The following is an 11,649-nucleotide window of genomic DNA, read 5'->3' as shown; positions in this document are numbered from 1 at the left end:
CCAGAGTTTAGCGAATCTGACGATAAAGAATTTAAAGATATAGTAAGAGGACCTCTAGCTTTTTGTACTCAATACAATAAGTATTGTATTAATAGTTTTCTCTTTGTCACTAAGGACTATGAGGATAATAAAACGAACCAAAACAGTGGGGTTATGACAGAGGGTATGACCACCTTCCGATCTAGTGCTAAGGATATGAATACAGTGGATGAAAATCAACCTTACTACGGAGTCCTTTGTAGAATTATCCAATTGGAGTATAGAATAAGGTACAAGCCCATCTTATTTAAGTGTGATTAAGTGAAGGTGACACATCATGGTGCTTCTTTTGATGTCGAAGCGAATCTAAGATTAGTAAATTTATCCAGTCTTTACAATTCAGACAAATTGGGTGACGAGCCGTTCATTCTTGCGGAGCATGCCACGCAAGTTTTCTACTCCAGAGATCAAAAAATCCTGAATGGCATGTGGTATTGGAGGTTCCAAAAAAGATTTTTATCGAAGAAGAGACATGCCATCTATCGGAACGATTTAAGGATATAACTGATGCCGATGCAGGACCTAATCTCACCTCGTTAGCAATTGTTGATGAGTTGATATTCAATGAACTTGAAGACATCAGTGTTGTAGTCGATAAAATAAAGAAAAGAAAGCGACCAAGGAGAATCTCTTGAATTGTTTATATTTACTAAGCATGTAACAATATGATATTTATTGGAGGAAATCCAATCAAGGTATGGATAATGTAGTGAATTGTTTGTACTTTATCTGTTATCCAAATTATTGTATTAATCATTAGTTTATTTTATTTTATTTTAAACAGGCACATGGATTCACAACCAGAGGCATTGGGTGTGCACTTGACCGAGACTACAGATGCGAGCAAGACCAAAGGTAATATGATAGTTCTCCTTAATTAGATATGTAAATTTCAATTTTCTTATATATTGGCGGTAATCAACGATGAGTATATATAACTGTTATTCTTTTTATGTTGCTGTGTCAGCTTCTTCTTCTTTGTCTAGAAAGAGAGGTCCTACTAGGGTTACTTTTTACATGAGCAACCTGATAGGAAAAAAGTCCTAAAGACGAATGAATTCGGGCAACCGAATGAGGATTGTCTTGAACAAAAGAAATTTGCATCGCATATCGGTATCCTCACCCATACTCATATCCCGATCATATACTAGGACTTTCGCCAGGTGCCTCATGCACACATTCAAATGACATAAAGTCATTGTCACGGGCTTATGAGTTTGATGGTTAAAGTTGGGATGCGAGTCTTACATACGTAATAAAACGCATCAAGGAAACATAGCAAAATTACAAGAAAAGGTTGACCGCAAAATATATTAAAGACAAGGATCGTGCAGTTGTGAGAGATAGTCTTGCCCCCCAGGCATCCTTATGGAGGATTGGTTAGTCTTCCTGAATCAACATGGCACTGAGGAATTCAAGAGAGCAAGCGAAAGGAATAAAATCAATCGGTCCAAGCTAAAAGGACCTGTGTGTCTTGGGAGGAACAGCATGGCTGTTATTCGCCATTAGATGGTATGTATTATTTATTTATAAATATAGGTATTACAGTTTAATATTGAATTTACTTTTGAATTATCACTCATCTAACTCCATTAATATGTAATGTGCCAAAGGCAAAGGAGAGGAATCTTACCTCTGATGCCAAGATAGGTAGATGTGATGTTTACTTAAGAGCCCATACAAGCGAGGACAAAGTTGTCCAGTATCCTGACCTTGTTGTAAGTACATCCCCTTCTACCACTAACCAGTACCTTTATGAGATGCCAATGTATAACTTTGAATTATTTTACATTTATTTGTATTTTGTCGCAGGAAAAATTAGATGAGCTTTATTCTAGTAATCCTTCTTCTAAGATTACCGGCGTTGACAATGCCCTTACATAGGTAATAATAAAATTTAAAAATTACAGTGAGATTCATGGTAATTATGAATTTTCTAATAACTTGATTTGTAATGTTTTACAGTTGGTTGGTTCTGACAGTAGAGGGCGAATGCGAGGTCTAGGTTGCTCAATAACTAAGACAGGACTGAAGATGTTAGCCCCTGCCCGTTCAAAGGTAGAGAATTTGATAAAAGAAGAGATGGCCTAGTGCAGGAGATATTTGATATAAAGAAATCATTGGCCAAGATGGAGGCCTGGATGGAGTTGCAGCAACACGCATAATCTACTTAAAACCTCTCATCACCAACAATTGTTAAATCTGCTCAGGCATCGTCAGTATGCAAGTGTAAATTGTTACAGTATTGAACTTACAATTATTTTATAAACGATAACAATACTAATGCCATTTTATATGTGTACATGTAGCCGGATGTTATATATATCGGTAGGAGATGCGACTTGCTTGGTTGGGGAAATCATGATGTAGTTGCTCGTGGTCAAGTACACGAAGTTAATCCAAATACCGTTGTCCATTACGAACCATTAGAGGAGGGAGCTTTTGTTGTTACCCTGACTGAGATTATACATCCTGACACTCATTTGTGGAAAGAAGATGGGCTCGCATCTGCACTTGGAGAGGCCGGTTCGGGATCACTTGTGCAATGGGGGAAGGAATCTTTGAGATTTCGATAATTTGAACAAATTTGGTAGTCTATAATTAAACTTAGTGTGGATGTTTTTGTTAGTTAATTTATATGATGTTTCGCTTGTTTTTTTTTTTGGTTAATTTTGAACTAATTTGGCACTTTAGTTACTTTATATAATGAACTCAGAACTTGGTTTGATTTTTAGTTATTTTATATTGATGTTTCGCTTGTTTTTTTTTATTACTCTATATGTTGTTTGGTTTGGTTTTTATAATTTTGAATGAATTTTATACTCTATATTTAAACATATTAGACTCCATTTGGTTGTCACAAACCAAATGGAGCCTAAGCCCCTTTTTAACTCTGCCAATATAACTCCTTGCATTGTCGGTCCCAAGCCCGGGTAAAGGAGGAGAGAGAATGGGCATCAAGGTGAGTTGTGTACTTTTCCTTCATTTTCTGATTATTTATTTATTCTATGTCAATCTTCATGGTTCATTATTCATTAAAACCTAATTATCTATTTATTTGTTATTGTTTTGCAGGATGCTGAGAATGATATCAATGACTTGACTGGTTAGGCATCTAGGGTTTGCAAATTTTGGGTTTGTCAGAATGCTTGTACGTGGTATTTTTCTTTGATTTTACTATGCTCCTATCAGGTAAATGGCTCAAAAATAGACAAATAAGATGCAATTGGGCTGCCAAAGGAGCTGTCTTTACTGAGGAAAAACCCCAAAGTGAAAACGAAAATCAAAACATGGTGGTCCTGACAAATGGTAGTTCAGGTAGTATGGGTACGGTATCCTCCATCTTCTCCTTTCTATTGAAAGTTAGGGCCATTATTTCAATGCCAATGACAAATGACAAACCAGACTCCCATCTCCTTTCTGTGTTTGTCAATGGAATAGACCATTTGGTGGACCTGCCAAACTGTCAATTCCACTGGTATCAATTTGACTTTGTACTGAATGATGTTTAAAATAATGGAATTCTTGTTCATCATTCATGTATGGGGTTTTTGTTCTAGAGATCATAGCTTTTATGCATTTGATGATTAAATAGAATTTCCCTATTTTATTTCAATCTCACTGAGGAAAGACTTTGCAGGTACACTCACAATTGGTGGCATGTTGTTGTTTGTTATTTGGAAGGTCATTCTCCAATTAACAAAGTGCTAGAAGTCTATGACCATTATATCTGGAAAGAGTTACAAAGAAGTGATGCCGATTGTGGACAGGTATAGATACTGTCAACAATGTGACCCAGTTTAGTACACTTATGGTCATTGTCTCTTGCATTCAGGTTTATGCAAATGCTCTAGGATTGTTGCTGTGGATTGATGTTCGTGGTAAGGTGAGTTATTACTAATGTTTTTCATTCAATCAGCAACCCATCCAAATTGACTGATTTTGACCTAGGCACCTAGCTGAGTACATGGAGTAAATAACCTAGTGGGAGTTACTAAAAACATGCCAAATCAATGAAAAACCAATTTGATTTTTCTGGGTCAATCATTGTTGGGCAGGTGGACTTGGTTTTGGCTTTCAATAGTTCCATTCTATTTGGAATCATTGTTTCTAATACGATACATTTATCTTATGAATAATATTAATAAGTAGTACATAGATACATGTGTGCATGCATACATGATTCTGAATGGAATTGGATGCATGCATGTGCACATGTATGCATGCAAGTATCTATGTATGGATGTACGTATTTATGCATGTATAAATGGATGGATCAGAATGTGGGCATCCCAACCTTCATGAGAATGTCAGCAACATCCCAAAAGCTTTGAAGTCACATGATCACGTCTGTACTGTACCTTCTTTGAATATGTCCTGCTAGTGCAGATAAAACCTTTGGTGAAGCCAACCAAAGACATAATGAAAGTTCGTCGCTTTAAATATGTTTGGCATGAGTTTTTTCTTGAGGGTACTCATCTTCCGCTAGGTCCATGGTATCCTGGGTTTCTGTCATTTCATTCGTATAATTTTTTTTATTCTGTTAATGCAGCTAGGTACAACATTGGTGCAGTTATCTTGCTCTGGGCACCCTTAGTCTTAGTATGTCTCATTGTCCTTTAATAATTTAATATATTGAGATTTCTATCCCATCATCATTTACATTTTTCTTCTCAATCGATACTTGGAAGTTAATATCATTTACTTTGTTTTACAATCTTTAAAATCTTTATTTGTAAATCTGTGCCCATATGCATTGTCGGAGAAACTAAAAAACTTACTCATTCTCAGATTGCATTGTGGAATATGCATCCATTAGTCAAAGAAAGGGCGACATTCCATGCACTCACACTTTCTCTCCTTGCTAGCTAAATTGGTGAGTCTTCTTTCCTTCATACTATATGATTCATTGATGAAGTGGCCTGGCCATTTAGACAAGCCCATGTTTATATATTATCTCGAAATTGATGAAGTAGATCCAGATGTGCGTCGGAGCTATCCGAATGTTGAGCGGGGGTCCATGGAAGGTGGGAACCACTATTATGACATGATGAAGCTGTCCATTTCCATTGGACAACAATATGGGTGGACAGCCCATGTTTATGTATTATCTCAAAACTGATGAAGCAGATCCGGATGTACGTCAGAGAAATCCAGATGTTGAGTAGGGGTCCTTGAAAGGTGGGAACTGATGTTATGACCATGATGAAGCTGTCCATTTCCTATGGACAGCATTGGAGGGTCCTGGCCAATTGGAGCAGGCCGTGTTTATATCTGTATTTACAGGGACCACACTCTTAACCTATAACCTAAACCTATTCTCAAATCCCAAAACCTATAACTACAACGTAAACCTTAACCTAAACCTATAGCCTATAACCTGAACCTATAACCTAAACTCAATTCCCTAAACCTTAACCTATAACCTAACCTAAACCTATACTTATAACCTAAACCTAAACCTTAACCTATAACCTAAACCTATACTTATAACCTTAACCTAAACTTATAACCTTAACCAAAACCTAAACCTAAACCTTAACTTATTCTTAATTCCCTAAACCTATAGCTTATAACCTAAACCTAAACCTAAACCTAAACCTAAACCCAAACTTGAAAACCCAAACCTAAACCCGATCCCGAACCCAAACCCAATTTCCTAAACCTAAACCTTAACCTATTCTCAATTCCCTAAAGCTATAACCTATATACTATAACCTAAAACTAAACCTAAACCTAAACCAAAACCAAAACCTATGACCTAAAACCTAAACCTACACCTATAACCTAAATGTATTCTCAAATCCCTACACCTAAACCTACACCTAATCCTAATCTCAACTCCTTAACCTAAACCAAAACTTGAAAACCCAAACATAAACCCAATCCCGAACCCGAACCCGATTTCCTAAACCTAAACTTTAACCTATCCTCAATTTCCTAAACCTATAGCTTGTAACCTAAACCTAAACCTTAGCCTAAACCTAAACCTAAACCTAAACCTATAACCTTAACCTAAACCAAAACCTATGACCTAAAACTTAAACCTAAACCTAAAACCTAAATGTATTCTCAAATCCCTAAACCTAAACCTACACCTAATCCTAATTTCAACTCCCTAACCTAAACCTAAACCTAAACTTGAAAACTCAAACCTAAACTTGATCTTGAACCCGAACCCGATTTCCTAAACCAAAACCTTAACCTATTCTCAATTCCCTAAAGCTATAACCTATATACTATAACCTATAACCTAAACCTAAACCTAAACCTATAACCTTAACCTAAACCAAAACCTATAACCTATAACCTAAACTTATAACCTATAACCTAACCTTAACCTAAACCTAAAATCTAAACCTTAACCTATAACCTAAAACCTAAACCTAAACCTAAAACCTAAATGTATTGTCAAATCCCTAAACCTAAACCTACACCTAATCATAATCTCAACTCCCTAACCTAAACCTAAACCTAAACTTGAAAACCCAAACCTAAACTCGATCCTGAACTGAACCCAATTTCCTAAACCTAAACCTTAACCTATTCTCAATTCCCTAAACCTATAGCTTATAACCTAAACCTAAACCTAAACCTATAAGCTATAACCTAAACCTACACCTAAAACCTAAATGTATTCTCAAATCTCTAAAACTAAACCTACACCTAATCCTAATCTCAACCCCCTAACCTAAACCTAAACCTAAACTTGAAAACCCAAACCCAAACCCGATCCCGAACCCAAACGCGATTTCCCAAACCTAAACCTTAACCTATTCTCAATTCCCTAAACCTATAGCTTATAACCTAAACCTAAACCTTAACCTAGACCTAAACCTGAACCTTAACCTAAACCTAAACCTATAACCTAAAACCATAACCTATAACCTATAACCTATAATCTAACCTTAACCTAAACCTAAAACCTAAACCTAAACCAATAACCTAAAACCTAAACCTAAACCTAAAACCTAAATGTATTCTCAAATCCCTAAACCTAAACCTACACCTAATCCTAATCCCAACTCCCTAACCTAAACCTAAACCTAAACTTGAAAACCCAAGCCTAAACTCGATCCCGAGCCCAATCCTGATTTCCTAAACCTAAACCTTAACCTATTCTCAATTCCCTAAACCTAAACTTTAACCTAAACATAAACCTAAACCTAAACCTAAACCTACACTTGAAAACCCAAACCTAAACCCGATCCCGAACCCGAACCCGATTTCCTAAACCTAAACCTTAACCTACTCTCTATTCCCTAAACCTATAGCTTTTAACCTAAACCTAAACCTATAACCTATAACCTAAATGTATTCTGAAATCCCTAATACTAAACCTACACCTAATCCTAATCTCAACTCCCTAACCTAAACCTAAACCTAAACTTGAAATCCCAAACCTAAACCCAATCCCGAACCCGAACCCGATTTTCCAAACCTAAACCTTAATCTATTCTCAATTCCCTAAACCTATAGCTTATAACCTAAACCTAAACCTTAACCTAAACCTAAACCTAAACCTAAACCTATGACCTAAAACCTTAACCTACAACCTATAACCTAAACTTATAACCTATAACCTAACCTTAACCTAAACCTAAAACCTAAACCTTAACCTATAACCTATAACCTAAACCTAAACCTAAAACCTAAATGTATTCTCAAATCCCTAAACCTAAACCTACACCTAATCCTAATCACAACTCCCTAACCCAAACCTAAACCTAAACTTGAAAACCCAAACCTAAACTCGATCCCGAACCTGAACCCAATTTCCTAAACCTAAACCTTAACCTATTCTCAATTCCCTAAATTTATACCTTATAACCTAAACCTAAACCTAAATCTAAACCTAAACCTTAACCTAAACCTATAACCTTAACCTAAACCAAAACCTATGATGTAAAACCTTAACCTATAACATATAACCTAAACTTATAACCTATAACCTAACCTTAACCTAAACCTAAAACCTAAACCTTAACCTATAACCAAAAACATAAACCTAAACCTAAAACCTAAATGTATTCTGAAATCCCTAAACCTAAACCTACACCTAATCCTAATCTCAACTCTCTAACCTAAACCTAAACCTAAACTTGAAAACCCAAACCTAAACTCGATCCCGAACCCGAACCTGATTTCCTAAACCTAAACCTTAACCTTAACCGATTCTCAATTCCCTAAAGCTATAACTTATAACCAATAACCTATAACCTACACCTACACCTAAACCTAACCAAAACCTAAAACCTAAATGTATTCTCAAATCCTTAAACCTAAACCTACACCTAATCCTAATCTCAACTCCTTAACCTAAACCTAAACTTGAAAACCCAAACTAAACCCGAACCCAATTTCCTAAACCTAAACCTTAACCTATTCTCAATTCCCTAATGCTTTAACCTATAACCTATAACCTATAACCTATAACCTAAACCTAAACCTAAACCAAAACCTATAACCTAAACCTTAACCTATAACCTATAACCTATAACCTACAACCTAAAACCTAAAACCTAAACCTAAACTTATAACCTAAACCTATAACCTAAAACCTAAACCTAAACCTAAAACCTAAATGTATTCTGAAATCCCTAAACCTAAACCTACACCTAATCCTAATCTCAACTCCCTAACCTAAACCTAACCCTAAACTTGAAAACCCAAACCTAAACTCGATCCCGAACCCGAACCTGATTTCCTAAACCTAAACCTTAACCTTAACCTATTCTCAATTCCCTAAAGCTATAACCTATAACCTATAACCTACACCTAAAACCTAAACCTAAACCTAAAACCTAAATGTATTCTCAAATCCCTAAACCTAAACCTACACCTAATCCTAATCTCAACTCCTTAACCTAAACCTAAACTTGAAAACCCAAACTAAACCCGAACCCAATTTCCTAAACCTAAACCTTAACCTATTCTCAATTCCCTAATGCTTTAACCTATAACCTATAACCTATAACCTAAACCTAAACCTTAACCTAAACCTAAACCAAAACCTATAACCCAAACCTTAACCTATTCTCAATTCCCTAATGCTTTAACCTATAACCTATAACCTATAACCTAAACCTAAACCTTAACCTAAACCTAAACCAAAACCTATAACCTAAACCTTAACCTATAACCTATAACCTAAAACCTAAACCTAAAACCTAAACCTAAACCTATATCCTATAACCTAAACCTAAACCTAAAACCTAAATGTATTCTCAAATCCCTAAACCAAAATCTACACCTAATCCAAATCTCAACTCCCTAACCTAACCTAAACCTAAACTTGAAAACCCAAACCTAAACCTGATCCTGAACCCGAACCCGATATCCTAAACCTAAACCTTAACCTATTCTCAATTCCCTAAACTTATAACCTAAACCTATAACCTAAACTTATAACCTTAACCTAAACCTAGGTTTTGAGTTTAAGAGTCCATCCTAGGTTTGAACACATTACTCATGTTGGATTTTACCATAGTTCAGAAGATTTGTAGGTACATTTTTTATTTCTTCATATATAAGTGTTTTTTTTTGTCTTTCTTCCTTTTGAGATGTATAAAGGCATGCTTGTTTGATTATGTCTGCAAATGCAGTTTTATACAGGTTGACAAGCTAAAGAAGTCAGTGGAGGATGAAATTCATTTTCTCAAGGGAAGGGTTTCAGAACTTGAAAGTGATCTTGTGTCGAAGTCCACAGAAGTTAAATTTGCAGTTTCAAGGAAAGAAGAAGCTCTATCTTCTGCATTTGCTGAAATTGACCGTCTGAAGGAAGAAAATTCTGTAAAAACATGAGCATTATTGAATGCATATGGATGGTGTTTACTGTGTTGGAGTGTATTTGTTTCTTGCACATGAGGGCACGCCTTGTAATTCTTATGATAGGTTGAGCAAAGTGAAGTGTTGTTTATTTAGAAATGTGAATGTAGGATGCATTGTATGATTTGATTGCTATTTGTAATAAATGCATTATTTTTTTTTCTGATTGCATTTTATGCACTATTTCTATCAGCATTAAGCTTAGATGAGTTACTAATCATAGTAGGTTCTTCCAATGGAAATAGGTCGTATTATTACAATTTTTTTAAAAAAATAGCTACGAATATAATCCGTAGCTATAGCTACAGCTTTTGTTTGTAGCTATTGTTATCTATTGCTACAGATATTATTGGGAGCATTGGTATCTATTGCTACGGATGAAATCAATTTTGTTATGGATATGATCTGTAGCACGTCCGTCGCTATTGGTGGGGTAGTTAAAGATATTGCTACGGATATAATCCGTAGCAATTGGTATCTATTGCTACAGATATAATCCGTAGCGATTAGTATCTATTGTTATGGATATAATCTGTAGCGATTGGTATCTAATTGCTACGGATCTAATCCGTAGCTAGACATTTAGCTACTCCCCCAATAGTGACGGCCATGCTACGAACTATATCCCTATCAAAAGGGCTTTAGCTACAATTTTTGGCCATAGCCTTTGCTTGTTTTTCTTATAGTGCCCGAACATAGAAAATAGGAAACTGTATTGAGTAATATAATATTAGTTGCCTAAATGAACTCATAGTCTAAGTAACTACGATAGGACACTTTGATATAGAAAAATATTAAAATAAATCTCTAACATTGCCTAATGCTAGAATGGTTTTGGGTCTTTAATAGGGACTGAATTACTAGACTAGAGACATAAGGGTTGTGGTAAATTGGGATGTAACATTGGAATTTAACACTTAAGCATATATACTGGTCGATTATTAAGATAGGGATATGAGGGTTTAGGAAAAATTACCTACAACTTGTTTAAACCTAAGCTGTGATAGCACGCTTAGGCACATGCGACATATGGGACACCATTAGGGTAGTTGAACCACTCGTAATAGTAATAATTGGTACATGCATCATCGAATATAGAAATAGAACTTATTTAATTTTCTTTAAGGGGGATAGATTGGGATGACCCTGTCCTTGAGTGCTTGCGCACACAAATGACTTTACTGTGGAGAACTTGCGGATGTATGTGGATACCATAAGGTAGAATGTTGTCCACATTCATAGTCGGAGTGGTGAATTTTTGGGGCAAAATTTTCTTTAAGGGGGGTAGATTGTAACACCCGTACTTTTAGTACTCGAGTGTTACCTTAGAAATGTAATTAATGTGTGTATATGTGGTAACACGCATAGACCTACTCTACGCCTGTGCATGAATCACTCATCTCAACCATCTAAATTCGGGATAAGACAACGCAAGTCATATCTATAGGGCCTGAAATCAATCTACCTTTCATCTGGACCATAACATCTACCGTTCAGCAGATCTACAACTAGAATTAGGAGATTAAACCCTCAATTACTATGATTAGCCTATCCAATCAGTCATTTAATTGATGATCTCTGTCTGGGCTAGGTTATAAATCCCTAAAACCATCCTAGAACTAAGTATATAAGTTATCCAACCCTTGAATAAATGGAGACCAATGAACTAAAACTAACTTAATAGAGTAACAGTAGGATTTCAAAATCCATTGCTAGGAAATTCTATCACATGCTAGGGCCACTTACCCATGTAGTTCACCTTAAATTTAGAAGCCTGAGTTA

At 35.8% G+C, this 11,649-nt stretch overlaps 1 protein-coding gene and 1 long non-coding RNA gene across 2 annotated transcripts; both read left to right on the top strand.

Annotated features, from left to right (window-relative positions):
- Nucleotides 1-1,422: 1,422 nt before the first annotated feature.
- LOC131234753 (uncharacterized) lies at nt 1,423-2,476 on the top strand. Its single transcript, XR_009165768.1, has 5 exons — nt 1,423-1,551; nt 1,653-1,757; nt 1,852-1,923; nt 2,005-2,258; nt 2,349-2,476. It is a non-coding gene; the product is annotated as an uncharacterized LOC131234753 (long non-coding RNA).
- A 1,085-nt stretch (nt 2,477-3,561) lies between these two features.
- LOC131234752 (nuclear-pore anchor-like) lies at nt 3,562-10,028 on the top strand. The gene is made up of 3 exons (XM_058231693.1): nt 3,562-3,579; nt 3,680-3,809; nt 9,655-10,028. Coding segments are annotated over exons 1-3 (321 nt in total). The 5' UTR covers nt 3,562-3,577; the 3' UTR covers nt 9,844-10,028.
- The last annotated feature ends 1,621 nt before the right edge of the window (nt 10,029-11,649 follow it).

Source organism: Magnolia sinica, chromosome 19, assembly GCF_029962835.1.
Source record: "Magnolia sinica isolate HGM2019 chromosome 19, MsV1, whole genome shotgun sequence".
Classification (NCBI taxonomy): domain Eukaryota; kingdom Viridiplantae; phylum Streptophyta; class Magnoliopsida; order Magnoliales; family Magnoliaceae; genus Magnolia; species Magnolia sinica.
The sequence above is the reverse complement of the archived record's forward strand: the minus strand, read 5'-3'. Positions and strand labels throughout refer to the sequence as shown.

Bases quoted from the DNA above. Each gene is read 5' to 3' on its own strand.
- LOC131234752 (XM_058231693.1), top strand. The intron at 3,810-9,654 runs GTATAGATACTG...AGTTTTATACAG, and splicing joins GTGATGCCGATTGTGGACAG to GTTGACAAGCTAAAGAAGTC.